This window comes from Penicillium rubens (assembly GCF_028828025.1).
Source record: "Penicillium rubens strain IBT 27055 chromosome Unknown utg000001l_segment0_segment0, whole genome shotgun sequence".
Classification (NCBI taxonomy): domain Eukaryota; kingdom Fungi; phylum Ascomycota; class Eurotiomycetes; order Eurotiales; family Aspergillaceae; genus Penicillium; species Penicillium rubens.
Window position 1 is genome coordinate 5,518,809 of NW_026890599.1, and position 26,518 is coordinate 5,545,326.

At 49.6% G+C, this 26,518-nt stretch overlaps 11 protein-coding genes across 11 annotated transcripts; 7 read left to right on the plus strand and 4 right to left on the minus strand.

The window, feature by feature from the left end:
• Positions 1-806: 806 nt before the first annotated feature.
• On the plus strand, positions 807-2,489 carry N7525_002114 (uncharacterized protein; the record flags this gene model as incomplete). The annotated part of the gene is made up of 2 exons (XM_002557193.1): positions 807-1,398; positions 1,459-2,489. The coding sequence occupies 2 exons, from the start codon at positions 807-809 to the stop codon at positions 2,487-2,489; spliced, it is 1,623 nt and encodes a 540-aa protein (XP_002557239.1).
• A 1,083-nt stretch (positions 2,490-3,572) lies between these two features.
• On the plus strand, positions 3,573-5,020 carry N7525_002115 (uncharacterized protein; the record flags this gene model as incomplete). The annotated part of the gene is made up of 8 exons (XM_061212182.1): positions 3,573-3,599; positions 3,668-3,833; positions 3,903-3,955; positions 4,027-4,246; positions 4,299-4,349; positions 4,400-4,423; positions 4,479-4,586; positions 4,650-5,020. The coding sequence occupies 8 exons, from the start codon at positions 3,573-3,575 to the stop codon at positions 5,018-5,020; spliced, it is 1,020 nt and encodes a 339-aa protein (XP_061071408.1).
• A 1,744-nt stretch (positions 5,021-6,764) lies between these two features.
• On the plus strand, positions 6,765-8,411 carry N7525_002116 (uncharacterized protein; the record flags this gene model as incomplete). The annotated part of the gene is made up of 1 exon (XM_002557191.1): positions 6,765-8,411. The coding sequence occupies one exon, from the start codon at positions 6,765-6,767 to the stop codon at positions 8,409-8,411; it is 1,647 nt and encodes a 548-aa protein (XP_002557237.1).
• Positions 8,412-8,997: 586 nt separating this feature from the next.
• Positions 8,998-10,134, minus strand: N7525_002117 (uncharacterized protein; the record flags this gene model as incomplete). Its single annotated transcript, XM_002557190.2, has 1 exon — positions 8,998-10,134. The coding sequence occupies one exon, from the start codon at positions 10,132-10,134 to the stop codon at positions 8,998-9,000; it is 1,137 nt and encodes a 378-aa protein (XP_002557236.2).
• Positions 10,135-11,416: 1,282 nt separating this feature from the next.
• On the plus strand, positions 11,417-13,301 carry N7525_002118 (uncharacterized protein; the record flags this gene model as incomplete). The annotated part of the gene is made up of 3 exons (XM_002557189.2): positions 11,417-12,406; positions 12,506-12,679; positions 12,780-13,301. The coding sequence occupies 3 exons, from the start codon at positions 11,417-11,419 to the stop codon at positions 13,299-13,301; spliced, it is 1,686 nt and encodes a 561-aa protein (XP_002557235.2).
• Positions 13,302-13,636: 335 nt separating this feature from the next.
• N7525_002119 (uncharacterized protein) lies at positions 13,637-15,174 on the minus strand (the record flags this gene model as incomplete). The annotated part of the gene is made up of 3 exons (XM_002557188.2): positions 13,637-14,160; positions 14,270-14,631; positions 14,699-15,174. 3 exons carry the CDS (start codon positions 15,172-15,174, stop codon positions 13,637-13,639), a joined length of 1,362 nt encoding a protein of 453 aa, XP_002557234.2.
• A 999-nt stretch (positions 15,175-16,173) lies between these two features.
• Positions 16,174-17,854, plus strand: N7525_002120 (uncharacterized protein; the record flags this gene model as incomplete). Its single annotated transcript, XM_002557187.2, has 6 exons — positions 16,174-16,373; positions 16,430-16,691; positions 16,747-16,878; positions 16,931-17,012; positions 17,062-17,142; positions 17,211-17,854. The coding sequence occupies 6 exons, from the start codon at positions 16,174-16,176 to the stop codon at positions 17,852-17,854; spliced, it is 1,401 nt and encodes a 466-aa protein (XP_002557233.1).
• Positions 17,855-18,897: 1,043 nt separating this feature from the next.
• N7525_002121 (uncharacterized protein) lies at positions 18,898-19,839 on the plus strand (the record flags this gene model as incomplete). The annotated part of the gene is made up of 4 exons (XM_002557186.2): positions 18,898-19,017; positions 19,078-19,502; positions 19,559-19,636; positions 19,686-19,839. 4 exons carry the CDS (start codon positions 18,898-18,900, stop codon positions 19,837-19,839), a joined length of 777 nt encoding a protein of 258 aa, XP_002557232.2.
• A 2,107-nt stretch (positions 19,840-21,946) lies between these two features.
• Positions 21,947-22,480, minus strand: N7525_002122 (putative DRAP deaminase; the record flags this gene model as incomplete). Its single annotated transcript, XM_002557184.1, has 1 exon — positions 21,947-22,480. One exon carries the CDS (start codon positions 22,478-22,480, stop codon positions 21,947-21,949), a length of 534 nt encoding a protein of 177 aa, XP_002557230.1.
• A 798-nt stretch (positions 22,481-23,278) lies between these two features.
• N7525_002123 (Hsp20/alpha crystallin family protein) lies at positions 23,279-23,839 on the minus strand (the record flags this gene model as incomplete). Its single annotated transcript, XM_002557183.1, has 1 exon — positions 23,279-23,839. One exon carries the CDS (start codon positions 23,837-23,839, stop codon positions 23,279-23,281), a length of 561 nt encoding a protein of 186 aa, XP_002557229.1.
• Positions 23,840-25,364: 1,525 nt separating this feature from the next.
• On the plus strand, positions 25,365-26,513 carry N7525_002124 (uncharacterized protein; the record flags this gene model as incomplete). Its single annotated transcript, XM_002557182.2, has 2 exons — positions 25,365-25,760; positions 25,815-26,513. 2 exons carry the CDS (start codon positions 25,365-25,367, stop codon positions 26,511-26,513), a joined length of 1,095 nt encoding a protein of 364 aa, XP_002557228.1.
• Between the last annotated feature and the right edge of the window lie 5 nt (positions 26,514-26,518).

The following is a 26,518-nucleotide window of genomic DNA, read 5'->3' on the forward strand; positions in this document are numbered from 1 at the left end:
TTAGAAATTACGTTGCTCAAAGTCATAAATATCCATGGATATATATCGCAATTGCAAATTCATAATTCTTTTTTTTTTTTTTTTTTTTCCTGAACTCGGTGCTACCCGAGAAGCGTAAAACTATAAGGAATCCCAATATAGACTAGTGTTGTTGTTGTGATATCGAGTTGCGATTTCATTTATAGTAGGACCTCGACCCATGTACCATGTATACCGCCTATACATGGTACCGCCCTGCGTACCGCCTCCTTTTAAAAATACTGCTATAAGAATATATGGTCGGCCGCTGATACGGTTGTAGTCTTTTCATATACCTTTTTAGTGGTCTTTTTTGGCAGTCTCCTTAGTTACATACCTTTGGCGACTATTAGTGCCGGATCACGTGCCCACGAGCTAACTGTATTAGGATGTTAGACTGGTACCTAGAACCGGCAGAATTTGGAGGGCAATAAGCCCAACATTTCGGAGTTCCCACTATGCTATGTGTTTTGCGGTGGACCACTCGGTAACTTCTCCGTAGCGAAATCCTACAGTTATTGGCTTCCAAGACATATTAATCGCGCTATTGTGGGTTGGGCTGACACTAGGAATCAATAGGTTTAGTGCGCCACATGGGTAGCACGTGGTTGCACTCCGTGGAGCTTGACATGATTGGACGAGACATATAAGACAGCTTGATACTCGTTTAGGTCAGGAACAATCTCGGCATCCATGGGTGGTTCCACAGATGCCCGCCGCTTAAATGCGCGTCTCCCACCGTTATCATCAACGATCATCTTCTTCCCATTCTGGCCCTCTTCGCGATCATGGGTTTCTTCCGCCGCACGTTGAGCCTGACGGCTACGGCTACGGCTATGACTCTGGTGGTTGCAAATCCCCATACATGTCGACCTCCACCTTTTTGTCCCAGCGTCACCGTCGAGCAGGGGGTCCTCAATGGATTTTCCCAGAATGACACCAACGTCTTTCTAGGCATCCCCTTTGCCGAGACCACTGCCGGCGAGAACCGTTGGAAGGCTCCTAAGCCCATCGGCTCGTACCCCAACGGTCGCTTCGAGGCCGCTACTTATGGTCCATCCTGTGCCCAGGCAATGTCTGGCACGGCAATCACCGACCAGAGCGAAGATTGCCTCAGCCTCAACATTTGGACCCCACAACAGGGTGTCGATCTTCCTGTGTTCGTCTATATTTATGGCGGTGCCATGGTCACCGGGGGCAGCAGCAACGCCCAATGGCAAGGGCACAACTTTGCCCGTAATGATGTTATCTACGTCAACTTGAATTACCGCGAGAGCATCTATGCCTCGCCCAATGCACCTGAGCTGCAGGGAGAGTCCCAGAACTTTGGAATCCTGGACGTGGAGTTGGCTTTGGAGTGGATTCACAACAACATTGAGGGTGGGTTCTTCTTTCTTTTGACAAAATCACCTTGTAGCCTTTAACTAACTTAGTCGCCAGCTTTTGGTGGTGACAAGTCGCGCATCGTGTTGGGTGGCCATTCATCCGGTGGAGTGCACGTTGATCACTATCTCTGGAATCACCCAGATACCTTCCTGGCCGGCGCGATCGAGATGTCTGCCAACGCCCACTCTGGCCCCGCCTATGCACCAGCTGGTGTCGCACTTAAGCAGGTGGTCCAGGAAATGCTGGATGCCGGTGTGACTCTGGACTGCACGGCCGAAGACTACACTCTGGACTGCCTGCGCGCAGCAGACACTTACGCCTTCCAGACGAGCTCCTTCAACTCGACCGTGAATACCTGGTTCTCACCAGCTGTGGACGAGATCACCCGTTTCTCTAACTACACCGACCGCTTCGTTAATGGTCACTACCCAACATCGCTGCCATTGATCGTTGGCAACTCCGACCAGGAGGGCGAGATTTTCGGCTATGTCTATGGCAGCGAGAACACTAACTTTTCGTCCTGGATCCGCACTTTTGACGCCGACCTTGCCTTCGTGCCCGCGGACCAGCTCCTGGCCGCCTACAACGAATCCGACTACGCCTCTGTCTCCCTGATGAGCGGTGCCTCTTACGGCGACGCGCGCTTCATCTGCGCGACCGACTCCCTGCTGGACCTGCGCGCCGCCGAGCAACCCACTTGGATTTACCGCTGGTTCGGCAACTACTCGAACGTGCTGCCGATCCCCGATCTCGGGCCCTCGCACGGCAGCGAGGTGCCCTTTTTCCATGGCGGCAATGAGTGCTTTTCATCGCTGGACGGCGTAACCGACGCGGAGCAGCAACTGGCGGATTACATACACTCCTGGTTTGTCGCGTGGATTAAGAACCCCAGCGCTGGGCCTGGCTGGGAGCAGGCCCGACCTGTTGATGGTCCCCTGGCGCGTGTGGGTGTGCCTGGACACGAGCAGGAGATCGTGACGAGCACGACTGGCGCGTATAACCGTCGCTGCCAGGAAGTTTACAAGCCTAACTATCCTAACTACCCAGTTGTGCAGAACCCTGTGTTGCTGGCTGGGAGTGCCTGAGAGACAGCCCGACCTTATCTTGTTCTGTATATAGAAAATTAGATCTAGAATTATTCAGGATTTCTATCCAATAGTGGGCCATCCCATAGTTTGTGACCCTAATGCAGGTACTACCACGGTGAGAACAGCCGAGATCTTGGAATCAGTAATTACAGCTGCCTCGGCCCCACCAGTGGAGATCGCACTTATGCTGAGCGGCAAATCAAATACTCCCAGATCTTTTCGGAACACTTGGAATTTTGAAAGTTCAGACAGAGAACCTTGCAAGTGGCGCCATAAAAAGTTAGTCTGGATCGGAACTCCCACGCACTCCCACGTTCCTATTTTCCCCACTGCGGATCTAGAAGAAAAATATCTTCACCCGGGTTCTTACCTGGTCCTTGCGCAATCGAACTTAATGCCTATTGTGTGATGTTGATAGTCGCGGATCACTGGCATCGAATAGGCTTTGAACTGATAAAGCCATATATCACTCCCGAATGGGGAGTCTTTTAACAACCTTGGAACCTTGGAAATTTCCCGAGGTCCCGGGATTGCACCGTACGATTTAAATTAACTGGCAAACTTTAAATCCATCCGAAGCCACTTGGGCAATTCTGGCAAGCACCTTCCCCTTTGGAATCTACCTAGGTACTTCGAGGATACAGGTAATCTCCATAGTTATTTAGGTACCTCCTATGTGGCGTGGCATCCATGGATTCCTTTGCAACAAATCCATGGATCGCTTGGTGGGGGCACTGCCTATCCAAGGTAAGTCCCGATGTAAAATTCTCGTCTAATACAGTAATTGCCGACGTTTACCCTATCTTCACACGTAATATCAAAAAAAGAAAATACCATCCCATACAAGGTGAATCAATCTATGTCCGGACTAAGTTCAACCTGCTCGATGCTAGTGCCTTCCGAGGCAGTGGGCCTTGGAAAAGTGTCTCAGCATATTCTCTCAATTTCGAGAATGGCTGTAGCAGGTGTTCCATAGATAATTTATAATAATAATAGCCGGCACATTATTTTCGGGAAAAAGCACCGTCGCGTCTTGCTTTTTCCCTCCCTCTGCGGCTTGTGACCGAGATACAAGTCAGCATGGTGCGCCCGGAACTAGGGCAAGTAGTATGCTATCATCTCTTCAATTTCCCACATCCTCGTGCTAGTTTGCTAATGGGTTCTCCGGTGTACAGGTGGCCTGGTATGTCTGCACAGTGGCGGCATGCATCTTCCTCATCTGTCGCCTTGTGGTCCGCCTGGGGCTCCTGAAGCGGCTTTACCTCGACGACCTGTTCGTTGTTCTGGCTGCCCTGTGTCTCATCGGCGATCTGGCAATCCAACATTATATGTTCAACCAGGGTATGTGCTTCGAGTATTCAAATGGGAGATCAATATTCTGGAGGACTCCACTGACGATAGCGGGCACAGGCATGTCTGAAATGGCGAATACAACCTTGGATGAGAAGATTAATATGATGAAGGTAAAGCGACCTGGGACAGGAAGTATATATGTTGTACAATCATGGTTATTAATGCCTACTTTATTCACCAGATGATCATTCCGGGCTCCACATTATACGTCACTGCGCTGTGGTTGATCAAGTCTAGCATGGTGATCTTCTACAAGCGCCTTGCAGATCGCACCCGGTATCAGATTGTGTATAACATCACACTTGGTCTCCTGGCTGCGACCTGGCTGGTGTTGTTTTTTGATATTGTCTTCAAGTGCTATCCACCCCAGCGGCAGTGGGAGGGGCTTACGAATCCTGAGTGTGAGGATGCTTCTATATCAACTACCACGAATGCAGGCTGACGCTCTTTCAGTGACATGTCCCCAAGGACCCTCCACAGTCAATTACTGGCTCACAATACTCTGTATGGCTATATTTCTTGATTTACTTGGATTATTGACTAATTGCTGGCAGTCAACATCTTCAGTGATGTCTTCAGTAAGGCTTCAAGTTCAATTTATCCCAATCGCTTTGTTTAACCAAATTCAACCAGTCATATGCCTCCCCATTTCGCAAGTTGCGCGACTCAAGATGCCCAGGAAACAAAAGTGGGGTGTTATCTCCGTCTTCCTCCTGGGTGGCCTTGTGGTCATCGCTAGCAGTATGTCTTCCCTCCACCTGCTCCTCTCGTCTCCTTCCCACAACTAAACCACGATGCACTCAGTTATTCGAGCAATCTACTCCCACCGCAACGAACAAATGATCACTTGCACCGTCTCCATGGTCGAAACCGCCATCGCCATCATCGCTTCCTGCCTCCCCGTCCTCCGCACCCTGGTATTCGGCTCACACTCTCGCACGGGAACCTATAGTGGCCGCCGTGGTTACGAGCTCTCACACTCCGGCGTGCATACTGGCGCTCAGACCGGCAAGCAAAACACCACCGTCTCCGTCTCGCGAAGTCACGTTGACCGCGGCGCGGATGATCTTTCGTGCCATGACTCCGAGGATGGATTGGTGAAGGATACGGCACCGACTTCTGGGCCGGGGATTGCCGTCAGACATGAGTATTTCGTGCATGAGGATCGTACATAAGGATGCACGGAACTTCTGCGAGGCTAGCTTGGGAAGCTCTCACGTTCTCGATTGTGCATCCCCACCATACGCTTATATTCATTGAACTATTCATTTCGACGTGTATGGTACCTAATGTTATGATGTTAGTATGACCTTAGATATTACGCTCAGAACAGGATGTGTTGCATGTCTCGGCGCTTGCAAAGCTGGTGGGCTAGATAAACGCTTCTGGCTTTCATAGGATAACGGGATTTGACAATCCAACTGGATTTAGAGGGCTCTTGTTTTCGACACACTTTTATACCCCTTCACAAGGGTAATAACCTATAGCCCATTCATACCTTCCCGAATCAACAGCGGGCAGATAGAATGAATACAAAACTTTGGGCCAGTCCACCTATCTTATGCTATCTTAAGATCGCAAATCAACCTCCGTTGACTGCCTTGTCTCTGTTTCCCCTCACTGTGCATCGGACTAAATTCATCCCGCCTATAGCTAATTAAATCGGCGATAAAAAAAGGTTACTCATGAGTGTCTGACCGGTGTTATTCTTCCCCAGGAATGCAATGCTCTGATCTGCGCAAAGATATATCCCATGTATTCCAAAAAGCCAGATACCGAGAACGTCAAACCTGCGCTCGTCCGAGCGGATGAAGAGGTAGTTGAAGTGTCATGACACGCACTATATATACCGGAGCCTGGAATATCTGAGCGTTACGCTCAGATATAGTGGTCTTTCTGGCCTAGTGTGTAATTCGCCAGTCCAGGGGCAGGTTGTAAAATGAAGGCCGCTTTGACAGAACCGACCTGAAAGACGACGAGAATAAAAATGAAGAGTTTATCTACGGGTCACAGCGTTCTCCATTTCCCGAAGGCGAGTGCCTAGCTCATTGCTGATATATATGTTCATGGACCAATAGTTACTACAGTTAGGGCTGTCGTTCCAGAGACGGATGACCCCAGTATGCCGGTCAATGCGGTGCGGATGTGGCTGCTAGGAATTTTTTCACTGTCCTCGGGTCCGGTATCAACCAATTCTTTTTGCTGCGGTATCCACCGGTTCATGTGGCTCCAGTAGCAGTGCTACTTGCGTATCCGATCGGTGTGTTCCTGACGAAGACCCTCCCCCTGGCATCTATCCGGCTCGGGCCTTGGGGCACGTTCGTTGTCAACTCGGACAGGTCGTTTGATATAAAAGAGCACGCGCTTATAGTTATTATGAGATGTGTCTTTTGGATATGCCTCCGCGGACGCGACGACATTATTCAAGCTGCCAGCAAAAACTTTTACAAAAGGAAAATGCTGAATTGGAACTTCTTGTGTAGGTCCATGGACCATGTCATAGAAATTCCACAGGCAACACTTGTGCAATATTTATATCACTAGTAACTACATAATGCCGAGGTTGGTTTTTGTAAGTGAGAGTGGGTTTAAATTACTGCTAGCAATGGGAACCAATAAGAGAGTTATATGACGGTGATCCCTCTCGTCGTCCGTACTCGTGGCGGTAGAGCCTCCTCTCGTATGGCTCTTTGGCAGCTATTGGACAACCCCAGACTTGGCACTGCAGGCATCACAAAATGTTCACCTTCTAGCGCGAGGCTGAGCGGGTGGGGCGTAAACCCCATAACCCTTTTTCAGGAACCTTATGTACTGGGACCTCCCCAAACACCCTGAAGGGAAACCTTGAGCACGAATTTCTAAATTAACCCCTTCCCCGTTCCCCCAGTTGATTTAGCCACTTGTATTGTCTCATTCCTCATGGATGCAAGGAAATGGTTTCAGTACCATCGCGTGTCTGGTGACAGAAATCTGATCCAACTCTCATCTGCAGCAGAGAGTGGTTCTGTGGATGTCGCCGCAGATGAATCATTCGACCGCGCCCCGACCACTCGCATGCTCGCTATCGCCGGACTAACTGCGTCCTGGATATTCGGCATTATTTGTGTGGTGTTTGGATCTGGGAATATACTGAAGCCTACTATTTCTGTGGCATCGAAAAACACCACACAAAGATATCACAATTGGCCGCAATTAAACATTTCTTCCGTCGCGGGCGAACTGCTGCCCTTGCTTGTCAACACGATTGTGACCTTATTGGTGGAGGGTATGGGGCTGATTCACTCGACGACTTTGCGATGGACACTCTGCGATCGATTGGCTTTCAACTCGAATTTGCGTATATTTACGGCATCAGATAAACATGCGTGTCTAGGCAAGGTTTCTAACTTCCTCCATGCGGTCTTCCTCATCATGACATACGCCGGTGCATCTCTTATGATTGCTACGTCGCCGGCTGAAAGTTTTTGCAACAATGTCTCTGGTGTAGGACAGGATAAGGAGCAAGGATGTGGTGATATGGTGGTCCTTTCCACTCCCAGTCTGAGCTGTCTGGGTGTAGGATTTCTGGGTCAGGCCGCTCTAACAACATGGCAATTCTTCGATATTTCAGTTCCTACCTGGTCAACAAATCCGTTGGACACTGCTTGGGCCAGCATTTCTACTGGCTCTCGGACCAGAGTTGCCGGTCGCTGTATGATGAGTGTCCATGATGCAGAGATTCCCACCGCACCACGACAAACTCAGCCACAACAGCAATCTATTTGGAAGTCTCACAGCGAGGCCCGATGGGTCATGTCTTATAACTGGCTTGTTACGTGGATCCTTTTATTGATTTTCATCATTGTGCAAGTGGTACTTGTTGAAAGGGACAAGTATTTCAAAGGCTCGGACGAAAGGTGCAATGGGTGTAACGTGTATCTTGGCACTAACTGGAACCTACTTCGAGATAGTGGTAGTGCCCCAATGAGTGCTGCTATTATTGTGGAATACAGCCCGAGCATCTATGCAGGTCTTTGGATTGTCTTTGCCATTTTGCAGGGTATTTTAACTCTAGCTCTCCACTGCGCGGACCTCATCATCGCCGTCAGCCGGGACGAAGATACCTGGCGCAAGTGTTATGCGCAAACCATCAGGGGAGACCTGCGACCAAACGCGCAAACTATTAGGAGAAACCTGCGACCAAACGCGCTGATTCGTGCCGCGACCAGCTGGCTTGCTGTTATGGTGTTTCTTTTGAAGGTTGTCCTACATTGGCTCTTCGGGAATGCCATTTCGTATGCGTACAACTGGGGTATTTTTCTGCGGCCTCCGCCACTCCTGTATCTTAGCATTGGTTCGTTTCTCCTGAGTGCTTTTGTGACTTACGTTTGTTTTCGGCGGCCTGGGGGTGAGCAACCCGCTACCTTTGGACATATCCAGACATTGGTTAACCTGATTGATGTATGGCATCTTGACCTGTTTTGGGGAGATAAAGGGGCAGCAAGAGATGGGCCCGAGGGAGTCAGACATGCAGGAACTGCCTCTAGACCCCTAGAGGAAGTAATACAAGGCCAATTGTACGAATAGTTAATCAAAATAGCACCACGGCATTTTCGAGGCCGACTTTCTCAAATATCTTGAAAGAAATATTTATCTGCTCTGCATTCGTTGTCTACGGCGGAGATAGCATCCCACTAAGGCATGTCTCTTCCAAGAGATAATTTGTGCGTAATAAGGCGCGGTACGTATAGGGCACTGGAACTAACTACACTGTTTATGATTTACCTGAGGTGAAGGCTAGATAAATTCTCCGAGTAGTAGTTACACGGTACGTTACTTATTGTTGTTCAAGGCTAGAATTAATTCTCCGAATATATCTCTTGCCGTGAGCACGAAACTTGGTGTCCCGGTCTCCCTAATTTGTGTTTTTCAGCATTCCAGCTAACGTGTAAAATGTTTATAATGGGATAAACTAACACGCAATCTCATCTCACATCATGGCTCCTGTCACGAGAAAAGGCCCTTACCATAAAAAGAGCCACTAGGTTCGAAATAGTTACAGTACACTTTGCAGCATGTGCCCTACTCCATTTAATCAAACCAACAAATCTATGAGGAAAATCTTCAAAAACCCTAGGTAGATGCGGTACCTAGGAAAGAACCTGAGCCTTTTTCAACCACGCATGCGCCTCCTCATAAATCCCCCGCGCAATCTCCTCCCTCTTCCTCCTACTATTCCCCCCCCTTCTTCCGTGGGTCCGCATGAGTAAATCCATGCGGACATCCCCCTCGCCAACGTCCACTTATACCTGCCCACCTCAAAGTCCTCCTCCTGCTCAACCCCGACTCTATCCTCCAACCCGGCCAACCCATGAATCATCTGCTGCGTCTCTAACCGGAGCATATCCCACTGCGCACCAATCATATAAATCCATGGCGGCAGCTCATCCTTCCCCGCATACACTGGGCTGAGCAGTGGATCCCTCCGGTTCTGCCCTACACTCACATACCCCCAGTCCAGCCACCAGGAGGTCCTTTCCAGATTATCCGTCGGACCACCTTTATACGGTCTCGCATCCAGCTTTTCATTAGGAGGGTGGCCGAAATCCACGATAGGGTAGTATATAACCGCCGCTTTGATCAGGCCTTTCAGACCGGGGAGTTGGGAGGCGGATAGCGCGAGGTTCCCGCCTGCGCTGAAGCCGCCGATGGCGATGCGCGAGTGGTCAATTGGGAGAGTGTCATCTGCTAGCACGCACTTGGCGACCTCGGCAACGTCAAAGGTCGCAGTTGGGAACGGGTGGAGCGGCGCCTTGCGGTAGTTGAGGCTGACAACTAGCATTCCGGTGCGATTGGCCCAGGCGCTGCAGAAGGTGTCGTCGACACTGGCGTCGCACATCACGAACCCGCCGCCATGGACATTCAGGTAGAGTGGGAGCAATGGGCGCTGGGCGGGGTTGTAGGAACGCGGGTAGAAGATACGTGTTTCTAAGGTCGGGCGGCAGGCATAGCGCTTAGTCAGGGTCGGTTGAGTGCCCGGTTGAGGGGAGTTGACGAGGCGGAGGTAGAGGAAGTAGAGGGTCGCGAGGGATTTGAGCAGCCAGAGTTGGAGGAAACAATTTATGCGGTGGGAGAGAGATAATCGCTCTTTTGGGAGAGGAGGTATAGGTTTTTCCATCACTATTTTGTCCTCGTCCGGATCCACCATCATTGCACTGGGCGGTGGTGGTGGTGGAGGTGGAGGAGAAGGGTGGTGGAAGGAAGAATCGAGGTGTTGGCGGAGCAGGGTTAGTCGGGCGAGGGCTGTCATAGATGGATGAATTTGTTGGGATGTAGGGGGACTAGTACGTATTTGTCACAGCATCAGCCGTAATAATTACTCTGTTGAGCTTGTCGAGTTCTTCGTTTTAAGAACTTTAGGCCAGCCGCACCAAGCCTTCTCCCACCCGCCTCGATTTAGCCTCGCGAAAAGCTATATCAAATCCTCGTATATTATTTCTCCCCATCTCATATATCTACATAATTACCCGATTATCCGCCGAAACTAATGTGGTGAAAGTGGTGAGATTGGGTTTGGCCCCAACACCCTAAAATCCACGATGCATTGGTCAGTCATTCCCGGTGGGGCGTCAGCAATTAGCTCGGCCCCCGGGCCCACACCGGGGAGTCTTCCCGAACCGTCCGGGCCGAAGTGGGCCTGGACCGTGTTCTGTCTCACGTCATCCATGGATGGCTCCAGGGCAAGGTTGTGTTATGGCATACCGGGCTGTACGCCGATCTATAATTTCAACGTCTCAGCCCGCTACCGATAAGAAGAGTACTCTGACACAGGCAGCCAATGCCAAATCACACTGGCTGTTGGCTGTTGCTTTGGGAACCGATCCCACCAACAGACTGGCCTCTCAGTATTGACTCCATTTTTTAGCCCCAGTCTCACCGGGTCTTCTCTTGTTAACCAAACCCGATATTTTTAGACGATTCACCTGGGGCACATCCTACAATGCTCAGACCATGTGTCAGACCGTACTTGGCACCGTAGTTCCACTAATTTTGTCTCCACTTGGATTGAGACCAACTAAAATTTCGTGGTTAGTTTTAATTCATACATTTACAAGGCTCCAGTGCTCATTCGGTAGTTGACGGCCGTTGGGCAGGACCAGCCATGCTTGTCAGATGCCAAGAGGCCAGCACTGCGGGAAGGTTTTTCTTTTTTTTCATGGCAGCAGATAGGTGGATATTCTTCTTGTATTGGTATTACCCGTAAGCACTAGACGAGAGTGCCATCTGGGGGCAAGGGCCAGTCACCGGCCTCTCTGTGCTAGCTTACGCTCGAATACGGAAGCAGCCCTTCAGAAAAGGTAATGACGGGAGAAGGAGGGGCCAGCGATGGATCGCAGTAGCAAATAGACTATAGCAGGACCGACAAGGGTCGGTCACTACATACCTTGAGTTTCCTCGCAAACAAATCGTTGCAGAGTTTACTAACTTACCTATGTTAACTGTCATCCAACAACCACGAGCCCTCCACCTCTATTCTTCAGTCGTAACCGTCTGTCATAGCTACCAACCCCAGCGGAGCTGAGCAACCCACAATGAGCAACAAACGTCCAGCGACAAGCTCCCTGTTAGAAGGGAAACCAGACGAGGAAGACAGCGTGGATAGACCAATCTCCTCCTCACAAGATGAAAACGAGAAGGCGAAACCAAAGTCTCTCAAGTTCAAGCTCACGGTCTTCTTCCTGGCTCTCGTAACGGTCGTCGGCTCCATGGACGCCGTGATAGTTGGCTCTGCACTGGCAGCCATAGCGCAAGACCTCCAAAGCAGCAGCGTCGAGTCCTTTTGGGTCGGGACGTCTTTCCTCCTCTCGCAAACAGTCACTATCCCGCTCTACGGCACGACGAGCGAAATCTTTGGCCGCAAGTGGCCCATCCTCATCGCGATATCCATCTTCCTTGTCGGCAGCATCCTCTGCGCCACCGCAAAAACCATTACATGGCTGATCGGCGCGCGCGTGGTGCAGGGTATCGGCGCAGGAGGTATGATCCAGCTAGTGCAGGTCATCCTGTCTGATATATCGACAATGAGCGAGAGAGGTCTCTACATGGCCATCGCAGCGTTTGCGTGGTCACTAGGAACAAACATCGGGATCCCGATTGGGGGTGCCATTGGGGAGAGGACGACCTGGCGGTGGATCTTTTATATCAATATCCCCGTTTGTGTGATTTGTATCGTGGGGTTGCTGTATGCGTTACAGTTGCAGCAGGATAAGTCGTCATTTGTCAAGAAGCTGGGGATGTTGGACTGGGTGGGGCTGGGTGTTTTCACTTGCGCGTCGACACTGTTCCTAGTCGGGTTGACGTCCGGGGGTGTTTCGCATCCATGGGGTTCGGCCGCTGTCCTAGTTCCGTTGGTGCTGGGCGCAGTACTCTTCCCTGTCTTTATATTTACGCAGTGGCGCGTATCGAAGAGACCCATGATGCCGCTGCGGATTTTTAATGATCGCTCTGCGATTGTCGGGTTTGTCACGAGCTTTCTGCATGGGTTGGTGTTTTGGTGTGTGACTTATTACATGATTGTGTTTGTATGTCTTCTTCCTCTCCATTTCATTCATTCCTTCTCTCTCATTCCTACCCCTCTTAACCCCGCAACATTGACTGACACCAGTTATCTAATACAACAGTTCCTCGGTGCCCTCCAACACTCCGTCCTCCACGCCTCTCTGGAGACAATGACCTGTATCGCCTACTCTGCCCCCGCAGGCCTCGTAGCCAGCATGCTCGTCAAACGCACCCAGCACTTTAAATACATCATCGTAGTGGGATGGGCTCTCCTCGCAGCCGGAATGGGGACAAACGTATGTACCTCCCTCGCCTCCCTTCTCTTTGCATCTACACTCTCAAATAGAAGCTCTCCAGCAACAGAATAAGAATAATAACATGGTATAAAACACACAGATAACAATGCACCCCGATTCCAGCAAAGCCATGCTATACGGCCCCCGCGTCCTCATCTCTCTGGGCGGCGGCCTCCTCTTTCCAACGCCCATCTTCGCCGTGCAGGCCCGCCAACATGGCGACGACATCGGCATCGCAACGTCCATTCAGGTCTTTACACGCAGTATGGGGACTGCCTTTGGCGTGGGGCTGGGAGGCGTCATCTTTCAGAATCAGTGGAGTAAGGACGTTGATTCTGCTGTGACGGCTGGACGTATACCTCATGAGTTGTTCGTGGGGAGTAATGTGGCAGAGACGGCGTATGAGGTTATTCGGAAGTTCCCCGAAGCGGTTCAGGAGGCTTATCGGGGGGTCTATGCGGATAGTTTGGCGACTATGTGGTATGTCATGATGGGGTTGTCCGTTGCGGGCTTCTTGGTTAGTTTGGTGGGCAGGAATGATGTTATTAGTGGGGGATTGGCAGGGAAGCAAAATTTTAAGGATGAGAGGAAGGGGGATTTGGAGGGAGGGAGGTCAGGTTAGAGACTATTATCTGGCTGACTCGGTGCTTTGTTTTGTTTCGTTTGCCCGTTTTGTCAGATTGGGTAGTATATCGGTTATGGATGTCATGGGTATAAATACAGACCTCGGGGGTATATCGTCTCATCTCGTCTCATCTTCGGTCTCTCCTACACGGCCTCGGATGAGATGGGTTTATTTCCGCACTAGATCATACCAAGAGTACCTTATTGCAATATCAATGGACTGTTCAGTCCTGACAGTAACTTTATGTCTACTCGATAATACTGTATGACATATCTAACCTCATACCACAAATATATAACCGTACGAAAAGTACTAGGACCCCAACTGCCAAATCACCAAACAATTTTCATCAAATCTCTCCAATCCCATCGATCGCTCTCTACCCCCTTTCTCTTCTTAATATCCAAATCCCAAGAAGCCGGCAAATGCCCCTCCCAAACACTCATCCCCTCCCCCGAAACCACATCTCTAGGCCTGACACCTCGTCCATGCAGATTCCGAAAGAAGAAAACCCCACTCCCCTCCATCCCCGCACTCTCCTCGACAAACTGGCAATCCCTAACGTTGCGAAATAGCGCCTTCATAAGCGGTGTGTCCCGATCTTCACGGTAATGCTTGCCCATAACGGTGCGCACCGCATCCGTCGCCTCATAGGCATGGTAGAAGGGGATGGAGGAGCAGAGGTGGTGTAGGACATGAGTGCCGACGATTCCGTGGAAGATATGTTTGTCGATATCAAGGGGTCCCAGGCAGAAGCTGCGGTCGATGGTTGCGGAGGCGCCGCGGGCAAAGGTCCAGGTCGAGTGAGTGAAGTGGGGGAGGGTGGGGTCTGTGTGCTGAAGGTAGGTGATGACTACTGTGTTATTTTATTACAATAAGTCAGTATGTGGTTGAAGTAAATTGAGTATATTGGAAGAAAGGCGAATATAATGGGAATGATGGTGAAAGGGGACGAACGAACGTACCAACCCACTGGTTCAACCATAGATACGGGATCCCGTAGAAGACGAGAACCGTCCACGCGGAGGAAGCCTGTGCCGCGAGGAATAGTCCGATGCACGTGGTGGCCACGCCGAGATCGCTCAGAAAGACGGAGAACAGCTCCGACTCCTTGTATAGCCCGCTGTCGGGGCCAAACCAGTAATGGCTGTGCTGGGGAAATCCGGTTGCACATTTCTGCCCGCTCAGGTTGTCGAGCATGTATAGGGGCCAGCCAAAGATCTGGAAAAGAAGGCAGTGCCAGAGTGTGACGATAGGGGCATCTTCGGTCAGTTCGGTGAAGCTGTGGGAATCGGCGTCTTGGCCAAAGGTGGATTTGATGAGGTATCTGTGTCGCTTTGTCATTAGCAAGCAAGCCGGGTACAACCAATAACTATATGGAGGTAGGAACATACTCCCGACTGTGCGGAACGTAAACGGTATCCCGTTGCAGGTCGCCCGTTGCTTTGTGATGATGAGAGTGGGTAATCTTCCAGCTGTAGTACGGGACTAGCAGTAACGAGTGCAAGACGAACCCGACGAGATTGTTGATTCTTCTCGAGGGAGAAAAGACACCGTGGCCGGATTCGTGGGCAAGAATCCAGATACCTGTCATGATCATCCCGGCAATCACGGTATAGAGGGTGTATGCCACCGTGCGAAGGGCGATACTCGGGATCATAGGTGTATAGGTGTATGTTATCCAGGCTAGGCTACCGAGTAGGCCAAGGTCCCGAGCTACGTATCCCAAACCGCGAGCGGTGGATGGACGAAAGCAATGGGCCGGGATGGCGGCGTATATCTGTTTCATGGTGAATTCGGGCACTTCGTAGACATTCCCGTAGAGGTCGATATTTTTGGAACATGAATCTCCCTGGCTGGCAGCGGCCATCTTGCCGGATTAATTCGGTTCCACAAGAAGAGGTATATAGATAGAGAAGGTTAGTAGATCCAATTACGCTGTCACTAGGAGATGTTCTCCTTGACCTCTATTTATGCCCGGTTGGTATGCGTGGAACCAAAGAGAGCCAGCCTTCATCTCGCCCAGCCAATTGATATTATAAAATCACATATCTATATCTAACGTTCGGAGTTAGGTTAGGGCGGCCTACGCGTATCTCCCCGTTCGACAAGATCTTAGTCTACGTAGCTTGGATCAGCCTTATCCCATAGGCACAAGGACTCACATTGCGAGCGCGTGGGTTTCGCTAAAACATTCCAGGGTTCCTCACTAAGCTGATATCAGCACTAGAGATAGTAACGATAGCAAAGGATAGTGTGATTGACCTGGCCGCATCGGAAGCCCTGATTATATCGTATTCTAATTACAGAAGGGACCAATAGAGGGTTGAATTGGCACAATGAGTCAATTACTGTATACAACCCTAGTGGCTGGCAGAAATGGGGCCACACTAGAACAGAAAATGCAGACCGGTGCAGTAGTAGAGAGGAGGCCAGGCTTTACTACAGCCATGCGCCGTCAGCAGCGGAGTGGCGCCGCTAGCGGGTCAACAAATTATCGTTCGCTGACTGGTAACCGTACGAGGCAAAAACATCTTTCAAAATCCCAATTGGCGGGAAATTAAATTAATTATTGCAGAAATAACAGGCGGAGCATGGGCCGCGTCCAATTTACGGTTGTACCCGTGGCGGATGAGCCATATGCGTCTGCATCTGCATGCATCTGCATGCATGGGGGCGAACAATCTCGTGTACTGCCTCTTCGCTGCCTGTAAGGCTCTGTCAGCCCCAAAACGCTAAAGTTTTGGCCAATGATTATATATAATACCGGATAATATAGGATTCGTCGCGTGGGGGCCAGAAATATCATGGGTCTTTTGTCTTGTGTGCGGAAGCCTTCATTCTTTCGATCGGTTATACACATTTGAGAATGAAGCTCCTCACGAAATTTGTCCTCCTGGCGCTGGGCGTTTGCGTCATAGCCAGAGACCCAGATCGTCCCGTTTGCATTGTGGGAGCTGGCCCTGCGGGACTCAGTGCGGCCGCGGAATTGGAGCTCAAGGGGTACCGTACGGTTACCTTTGAGAAGCAGAGTGCGGTGGGAGGGAAGTGTCAAGCGGTTTACGAGAAGTACGTTCTATCTTTCTAGTCGGTAGAAGAGTCACCCACTGACAGAACCGACACAGCTCCACTTTCAGTCCCCTTGGAGCGCTAATCTTCACGCCGCCGACATACCGGGAATCGATCAAGCTGCTTCTAAAGACTGGAGTAAATTCTGTCCCCTTCGTCTCCGGCGAGAAGTGGCAGTACAATGCCTCCAGTGGGTCAATTTGGGCGAAACAGCCTCTCCCCCCACAGGCGATGCAACTCTTTATGCAAGAGGTGCGGAGATACGTGGACTGGTGGAACAAGAACTTTGTCCTCTACAACATCGCCCCGGGGTATCCAGTGAGTAAAGTGGAATTGTATCGTTACCTGGGCGGCAACTGATTGCAACATGTAGCATGGCATTCCCACCGAGCTGACCGTTCCAGCAGCTGAGTGGCTGGCGCGCAATGGATACCAAACTCTGCAGGCAGCGTTTGTGCAGTCCATGGTCGCATACGGCTACGGGGATTATCGCCAAGTGCCAATTGTACGTTTCTCACTGCAACGACGACCTTGCTTGATCCGTGCTAACTGCCCAGGTGTACATGCTGCAATACCTGACCCCGTCGGTGCTGATGACGCTCCTCAAAGTCCAACAAGGCAGCATGATCGAGATTGCAGGTGAGTTATGTAGCAAATAGGACACGTTATAATGTACTAAATGTAGTAGACTTCCACCGGGCGCTGCAAATATTTGCTGACAGATTCATCACCGGAAAAATCCACCTGGACACGACCATCTCACGGATCGGTCAGTACACTCCACTGACCCCCCCCACACAAGAAGCGCGGAATCATTGACCCCAGGGTGATCGACAGACCGCACCGGCGAGTCACCCATAATCACATACCAGACTTCGAGCGACAGCACGCCCAAGACCCAGTCCTGCGCAGCACTGATACTCGCCTTTCCGCCAACTCTGTCCTCACTCCAAAACGCTGGCCTCGATGTAACCGACGAGGAACGTGAGGTCTTCACACCAGTGGGCACCCACAGCTTCTACTCCGGTGCCGTGCGCCTCTCCACGCCCCACGCCATGACCTTCGGCGCGGCAAGCGCCCACCCGGGCCTTCCCCCCGACGCAACGGGCGACCCCGTCGTGTTCGCAAAGCTACACGGCAATCTCGACATTGCCATTACATCGTCGTGGGGCCCGTACCGCGGGAGCTTGACGCGTGATAAGGCGTACGCACGACTGAAGAGCACCCTATCGGCGTTCAACAAGGACCCGAGGGATGCGGGTGTGTCTGCTGGGGCAGTGAGTGATGAGGACGTGCTAGCGTTCCAGGAGAACGACTACTTTCCGCATTATGACTCCCAGCAGCTACGGGAGGGATACTATGAGCTTTTTGAGGCGCTGCAGGGGCAGAAAGGGACGTATTATGCCAGTGGGTTTAATATGTTCGAGTTGGTGGAATATGCGTTGAGGGCGGGGCAGGATGTAACGAAGAGGTTTTTCTAGTTTGTAGAATGTTACCTACCTAGTGCGAAGTATACACCGGCCAGGGGTCAATCTGAATTATTTGGGGGAATAAGAAAGAGAAAGAAGTAGAGTAGGTCCGATTAAGCGAGATCTATCTCATGAGCTATTCCATATTCATATGTCGCATATAACTCGCCTCTGAAGATAGTACCTACTCTAATTATTTCCTGGGGCTAAGGTCGTGCCTAAGGTCTAAGCAAAAATATCGTTAAACTTGCTATAGAGTTTGATTCCCATCCTATCTATTACGCACTTTACCTTCTCACTATTCTCATAACTATTCAATTCAAAGCTATAATGTTATTACATGTAAAGCTTGATGCATACCTATAGGGTTTGGAAATGGAAAATAGGGCTTCCCGTCCGCTCAGCCGTACTCAAGCCACATATTCCGCACAGTCAATACTCAATTTGCCCTCAGCACTTAAGCGGTACTCTAGGGTGAGTGCAGGCGGTATGGGTGAGAAGTGTTGAGACTGGGACTTGGATGATAGGGTCAACGTACTGTAATCCTATCTCCATCCTAAGAAAAATACATAAATTCAAGCCCCGAGGGCCTTCTCTTGCTCTGTCATAATTTTCTTTGAATTCCTTTACCACTTAAACATGCTCTCGGGAAAAGATATTCCGAAAGCAATCCAGGAGCGTGAGCGTCTCGTACGTGCACACGCTATATCACGTATCTTCACACGACACGTGAGTACTGTGCTCCCGAGAGGTTTGCTGGGGTTGCATACTCTCGATGCCTTAGGCAAGTGAGGTTTCGCACTGGACCATGGCTTAGTGAGCGCACACAAGTGGAGGGTTAATATTGTTATACAATTCAATGCTGTATAACTTAGTTAGCTACAGATTCAGCTCGCTTTGACATGATGAGAATGATTTTCTCCCACTATATGTATGGAAGTTCTGCCGAACCTACCGCCTCCGGATCCCGACCGTCTTGGCCCACATAAGACCCACATAAGAGCCTCACTTCGATCCACCTTCCAATCGACTCTCACCCATCCAACGCCGCTCGAATGACATCCTCTTTGCCCTGGTTCCGCAAGGGCACAGACCCTGGAACTATTATCACTTTTGATAAACCACTCTCTTCCCGGTGGGAAATTCTTGAGAAGCTGAATGAGTATGACGATCAGGTATGACCCCTCTCGTCCCATTACAGGATCCTCGAGAATCTGAACGAGCATAACTCGTAGGCCACCGTGGAACAAAATAGGGCATATGGCTTCCATTCTTTCGCCTCGGCTAAATTCCTATGTTGTGATCCTCAACGACGTGCAACGGAAGCCTTTATGCGAGTCTATATTCAAGTTCCCCATCGAACAACTGAAATGGATGATGCGGACACCAGAGGCCAACAAGCCATGTCATGGACCCCGGAAGAATTAACTTCCCTGCTCGATCTAACCGAAAAGGGCTCAAATATCACACCAAAGCTCCTCGGATACAAGATCGGTACTCAGGATCGCTTAGGGCTAGTTCCGGGTGGGTTCATCATATGGTTTGTTTGGGAAATTGTTCCGGGGCTACGCCTTGGCGATCGTGACGGCGCTCATCCGTTTTGGGGTCTCAAAAACTATGAAAGAGACCAAGTCCGTGCGTCCTTTCTTAACGCTCTTGCGTAAGTTCGATATTCCTCCTCTCTCTATCACTGAATCTAATTATTATTAATGTTAGAAAGCTAAAGGAGCATGGGTGGTACCCGGGCATGCCTAGGGCAAGAAGTCTAGTTTGGCACCGAGACACCCAAACATGGTATGTGAACCACGTTATCTTAGCTTACTTACTTACTGATTCAATATAGCTACTTCATCGGTCGCTTTAGCGAGACCATGGAGGGTCCACCCAGACGTTTGGCTGAGCCTGCACAACATGTCGCGACTTTTGAGCTTGCTTTACCGGATGTTCCAGTCAGATGGAGAGACTGGGATAAGGATACTTCACGCTGGAAATGGTAACTAAGGAGGAAGTAGAATGTTCCGTGTAGCTTCACATTTATCTTTGCTTTTGCTATGCTAGGAAACAGTATACACTTGGGGATCACGTGACCCCGCTTGCTCCCTACACATTAGCTACCTAGGTAGTATCTAGATAGTTTCTTCCCTTCTCCACGCAACCATCCCATTTTTCCAGAGACATCTACCTTTTATCGTAGATCATCTCTATCAGGTTATGAGCGCCTGTCTTTGAAGGCTCTGTCTAACCGCAAGCTTCAAATCCCCGTTTTTCTGGCGTCTTTGCGTCGCGCCAAGACTCTGTGTGGGCCCACAACACAGTTTTTCCAGATCGAGGTCTTTGATCTACACCCCACTTCCCGAGTATTTCTGATTCGACCAATCAGAACTCGGCATTCATCTGCATCTAGATTTCATCCATTTTGCATCCTTCTGCATCGTTTACCACCGTCAAAAAGGCCGTTGGGACCATTTCACGCCGACCGCCAAAAGACCGTTCACGGATCCAGACTTCTTCTCCTGACCGTTCGAGACCTTGTTTTTCAACCGTCACCTCTGCCGTCCTAACCATCGTCACCTTTATCCATACACACACACCAGACGACATCATGTCGTCCATTTACGATTTCGACAGTCAGAAAGAATACATTTCAAGGATCGTCCCCAAGCTGAAGGGGGAATCCAATTTCGCGCAATGGCAACATCGGTTGTATATGGCGCTAAAAGTAAACAACAAGATCTACATCGAGATAATCGAGGGAATTGCACAGAAGCCTCCCTCCCCGGAGCTTTTTGATAAGTCTGTCGAGGTTGTGCGTGAGCTTGCTCTGCACAGGGCCGCTAGTTCATCTAGTGACCCCAATGTTACTATCTCTGACGCCTTAGTCAGAGAACTTGTCAAAGAACAGAAGCTAAAGAACAAGGAGATTCTCGAGAAGCATCGGGTTCTTCTTTACGAGTGGGACCTTGCGAATACTCGATGCTGTAACTTGATCTTCAGTACCCTCGACACCATCCCTGCCTCACACATCCAGAATGTGGAGAACGCCCGTGAGACGTTCGAGCTTCTCCGCGCTGAACATGGATCACCATCATGGCAGGGCAACTTCAAGCGGTTCGAAGTCCTGGACAATATCCAGTACAGGTACAAGAACAATAACAATCCGCAAGAATTTGTTCGCCGTTTCAAAGAAGCCCTTTTCGAACTGCAACAGCGAGACACAGCGATGCCAGCCAATATGGTGCTTAACTTCTTCGTGAAGGCAGTCCGGGGTAATCCTCGCTGCCAGGTCTTTATCCAGAACCTGGCTCCAGATCTGAAGGATCCCAACTTCATGGTTGATGTCTACCATAAATTCACGATGACTTAGGGTTTGAACCGGATCGCAAACCACCCTGGAAAATTCAATCACTCGGCCAATGTGACGTCTACAAAGGAGACCATCTACCTTTCATTGTAAACATCTCTATCAAATAAAATCATGTAATTGACAGATGTGGCGAGCTAGATGGTCTTCTAGGCCAAACCTGGTTCCGCAGGCCTGTGCCTGTGTTGAAAGCTGAGTCTGCGAGGGCGAGCAATCCAGCGTGGTAAACTCTCTGACAAAATGACACTGTTCTATCCTCCGTGCTTCCTCTGTCACGATGATAAATTACAAGGTAAGAAGTCACAAATGACAACCGTAGGAAGACTACCCACACAATATTGAATATAATGGTGGATGTGCTGTTGGATTCTTTTCGAACTTCAATCATGGATCTTACCATCCGGGGCAGTCTTCACGACATTCCCATTACAGTAAAGGTGGTTTCTTTACTCCCTGGATGGCTTCACTAGCCGGCTCTGACGATTCTTGGAGAGGCTTCCTGGCTCACCATCTCATGATAGCATCATGACTGGACCCCAGTTGGACATGGCAAAACTGATTACTCCGTATATTTCTCAGAAATAAGTCATAATAAGTATAGCCTTGGAAGGGTCAAATGAAAGTGAGCCGCGTGGTCGCACGGTCCGGTCCGGCCCGCCGTTCCAAGGTTTCCGCTCGTTCTTTGAAAAGGTTTTCCTAGCTAACCGACACAGGTATCTCAGGGCATCGGGAGTATAGAAAATTTAGTGTCCATTCATGGAGATCTTGGTGATTTTGCTGCGCCAATGCTCAACAGGGAACACGACCTTGACACCATTTGCCTCCAGCCTCCCCTGCCCGTCATTGTGCGCGATAAATGTCCCCGGCTCTTTGATTCCCACGTACACAGTCTTTATGGCGCTCTTAAGTCTCAGGATCCTGGTTGTGCAGGTCATGTTGCTGCTCAGTCTCTCATTGCATGGCTCCATCGTTGTGTACAGGGCCGTGTTGGCCGGAAGGACTTCATGGATACGTTCCTCAGGAAGGTTGTGCTCGTCGGCAATCTTGATAAAACAACACTGCTCTGCATGTGTGGTCCCTGGATCTCCCTTGTAATTTTGGGCGTATTCAAGCGAGTATCCTGTTGATAGGACCTTGCCATTGTCGGCATCGACAAGTACAGCTCCGACGCAGAATTTGTTGGCACCTGGCGGTGATTTTTGCGCCTGGATGAGAGCGAGATCCATGAAAGCCTCATGATCCCCAACTGGGAAGGATGGATTAGTCTGGCAACGCATGGTGAATGGCTTTTTGAGAAACACAATGCGCAGACGATCCCGCGTACGGACCAAATCAACACAGGGTCATCAAGGAATGGCTAAGAAAGTGTAGCTTGAACGTGGGTACTCTGTAGGATTAATGCGTGGCGGTCTTTCCTGGCCTGCGGGGCAATCGAGAAGCGCTTAAACCAACAAGCTGATTGGTGGGTTGAGGCATGTAGGAGGGGGTTTAGGAGGGGTTCTCGTCCTTTTATCCTGGGGTGTTAGACATTAGGACCCTTTCTCCTGAAGGAAATACATTATACAACTACTCTCTCTTCTCCAAATTGACAGGCCGGGCACCACCTTGGATGAGTCCCGGATACTGGGATTGGCGGGATTGGCGGGATTGGCGCTCTACCCACTAAGCTTCGTGAGCTACAATGGTTGGCTCCCAACACCAATAACCTACTAGAACCTTTAATTCTGCTTGATTGCTGACTTGTCTAGTTTCTTCGGAAGCAGTGTGCCGCAAAACCCGAACTCGGGGAGGAGTAAAAGCGAGGAGAGGAACTATGGCAACTAGCTACTAGAAGTCCTGGGAGCGGACCACACGTGAAGTTCTCCAAAGCCTTAGTGTATTTCAAGTTAACGAACATACTCCCCTTTAACCTAATATTCCACATGTTCAGTATAGTAGACGCTTAAGGACGAAAGGCACGAAGACTTTTGTGTAGGATTGGTCGGTTCGCACTCAAACTATCTTTGGCTCCATCGCCAGACCCTCAGTAGAACACATTCTGCTCGCATATCTAAACCCGTATCTCCCAGGTAATGTCAAGCATCGGTATCGACCTTCTTGGTATTTGGGGCCGAACCAGATTTGGGTACGGTTATAGAAAGAATACCATCCTTTAACTGGGTGTGTGCATTCTTCTGGTCGATTGGGGATGGAAAATTGAAGGTTCGTTTAAATTCTCCAACGGACCGTTCAGATACCCTCCATGAGCCTTCATTGGAACAAGACTCGCGCGCACTATGACCTTTGATATTGACCCGATTTGAATCTTCAAATTCTATATCGATATCGCTGGGCTGAACACCAGGAAGTTCACCCTCCAGGTGGTAGGCATCCTCTGTTTCACGGACGTCAAAGGATGGAGAGTATGTCCAAACTCGGGGGGGTCCAGGGCGACTTGTCAGTAAGCGATCATAGTCGTCCAAAAGTCGACCGATGGCGGAGCGAGGTCCTTCTCGTAGAGAGGGAATCCTTGACACGTTTCTGGATTTGTAGGTCCACGCAAGGGTATCGAGCGGCTTTCGCCGGACTCGCTGTGTGGAGCTGATAGTAGGCAAGCAAAACCGCGACACGTACTTCACATCTTTCGACCACATCATTATGTTAAACTCAAGGATTGTATTTTAAAAGGCGACAAAGCTATTGTGTTTATATACCCAGTTCGTTGGAGGTCGTGACGTAATATCGACAGAAACCGGCCATATCAAGCTTGCGGCGAGCTTAGCCGGTTGGTTCTGGCCGAAGATATATTCCTGATTTTTGTCAATATCTTCAATATCAGATAACAATCATGTGATTAAACGATTAAACAAACTTGTCATATGATCACTGGAATAAATACGAGTTGCAGGCGACACCATACCAAATGACGTGTACACTTGCCGAATCCATCAAACTGATTGCACATATGGTCATCACACTTGAAATTATTCGCATCTTTTTATTAAAGATCTTCTGGTGTTAGCCTGTTCCTGTTGATTACAAAGTACAATCCACTACCTAGGTAGACTGGGTACTTGGTGGTCAAATCAACTTGCTGAAGCCTACCACCATTATATATTTTCGTGGTGATCACGACTTTTATTTCAACTCTAATAACTCATGACAGTGATGACAGATCATGTTTGCAAGCAATGAACTTCTTCTGATTCCTGAACGGGCAATATCAGAGGTGTTGGCGACTGCGTTCAACTTGGCCACAGCGATAGAATAGAAATTTGAAAGAACGTGGGGAGAGAAAGAGTGTCAGGAGCGTGAGGAGATGTGTAAGACCCAATCTTCACTCGTAGGCCAACTCTGTATCATGCCCTTGACGATATTTCCACTGGTGGTGTTGTTATGTTTGGTATGAAGTAGCTTAGTGTAGACAAGGTGCTGCCGTGAGAAATGGATGAGTGAGAAGGGTGGGTTCGTAAGAGGGTGAGAAACGGTTGACAAGCAGGTGAGAAGGCATGCCGTGCGTTCAGATGAACTTGAAATATCATTTGCACTGTTCTTCCTAAAACGGTGTCTCGACGGACCCAACCTGTATTTGATTCCCTCAACCGCTTCTTAGCTTTTCCTTTCCGTTTTAGTAGTCAGGCCTTGCCCGTTTTTTCTTCGAACAGTTTATAGCACGGTTGCTCGAATGAGCTGCGCATGGCTGAGTATACTCGACAACCTGGTACTTAGTTTGCAAGAAAGGTGAATTCGGGTCCGGTGCTACCAGGATCATCCTTCTAGTTCATCTGGCCTACACATTTACAAAGAAGTTGACGTGGTATCCCACACTCTTTTCTGTTATTAATGAAGCAGGTCAGACAAAGCCTTCGTAAAACAACCTGGGAAGGTCATGCAGTGAGCAACGAGAAGACAAAGAAAACATCCGGGGGTCAACCTTCGGGTGCAACGCCTCTCTGCAATTTGTTTCGGTATCACGCTAATACTGGCCTAGCATCATAGTTCTTTCATAGAACGCTCGCCCATCCATGGTAGTGTTGTATTCAATCATGCGTATACCTTGAACAGTCTAGCGCATTTTCCCTCTCCGACCAGATAAAGACAGACCCGGTTTCCTTTAAAAGAAAAAAAAAAAAAAAAAGGTAGAGAAAAGGCGACTGCGCTGTCAAACAGTTTTACAGATCAATGGGGTGCTTCCGCCTTAGCAACTTCATCGCTCTCATCGGCGTCCTTCTGGTTGGTCCGACGACAACATCAGGTGCAGCTGTTTCCATTGTACCCCAAGCAAGTAGCGATGGTGTTTGTTACAAATATGTTGTCCAGGCTGGCGAAACTTGTTCAATGATTGCACAAGCACACTCTATCACCGTTGCGGATATTGAAACCTACAACGCTCGAAGCTGGAAATGGTCTGGTTGCAAAGAGATACCACAGGGTGTTTTCATCTGTCTCAGCGCTGGAGAGCCCGTAATGCCAGTTGCGCTTCCAAATGCTGTCTGCGGCCCCCAGGTGCCTGGGACAACACGTCCCAACAACTGGTCTGAACTGGGGTCTTTGAATCCATGTGTGGCCAATGAATGTGTGAGTCGAGAGCTTGGAAATCTTTCTGTCAGTTCGAAATTAATATTTTAACAGTGCTCTCCGTGGGGTCTTTGTGGAACCACCCCGGACTTTTGCACTTCTGCGACTCGTGCCATTACAGCATTATCTATAACCACCAGCACCCATCCCAATAAATGGACAACCACATCTACTGGCACAACTAAACCGATTCAGAAAATTGTGGCCAGCAGTGAGACCTCGTCCACTAGCAAGACCACGTCAACCAGTGCAACTAAGTCTGTCCCCACAGCTAAGTCAACCACCACGACCACCAGGACTACTTCCACCAAAACCACGTCGATAACTTCCACCAAATCATCCCAGATAAAGACAAGCACTAATACCAAAAGGCCGGAACCTGTTGATCCATGGTCACTCACAATGTACAGCAAGAGGGACTGCGTAGGCGACTACTACGTACTCCAGGGACATAATGTGGGCTACTCGAATACCTGCCTGAACTTGCACGGTGGCCTAAGCAACAAGTACACAGAGACGGGTGTTTCGTGCAAATGGTTTACAGACGGCGGCAACTCCTACACTAATTGTGATGCCGGCACCCTCGAGGCACCTCGATCCTGGATAGTTCAGGGTGGTATCTGCACTGTATACGATGTTAAGAATTGCGGTGATAGTTTGATGTCTAATGCTTACACGCAGAGGTCTTGTCAAAATCGGGACAAATTTGATACGCCAAAGTTTCTTTCTATGAATTGTTATACTGAAGGCTAAAGTTG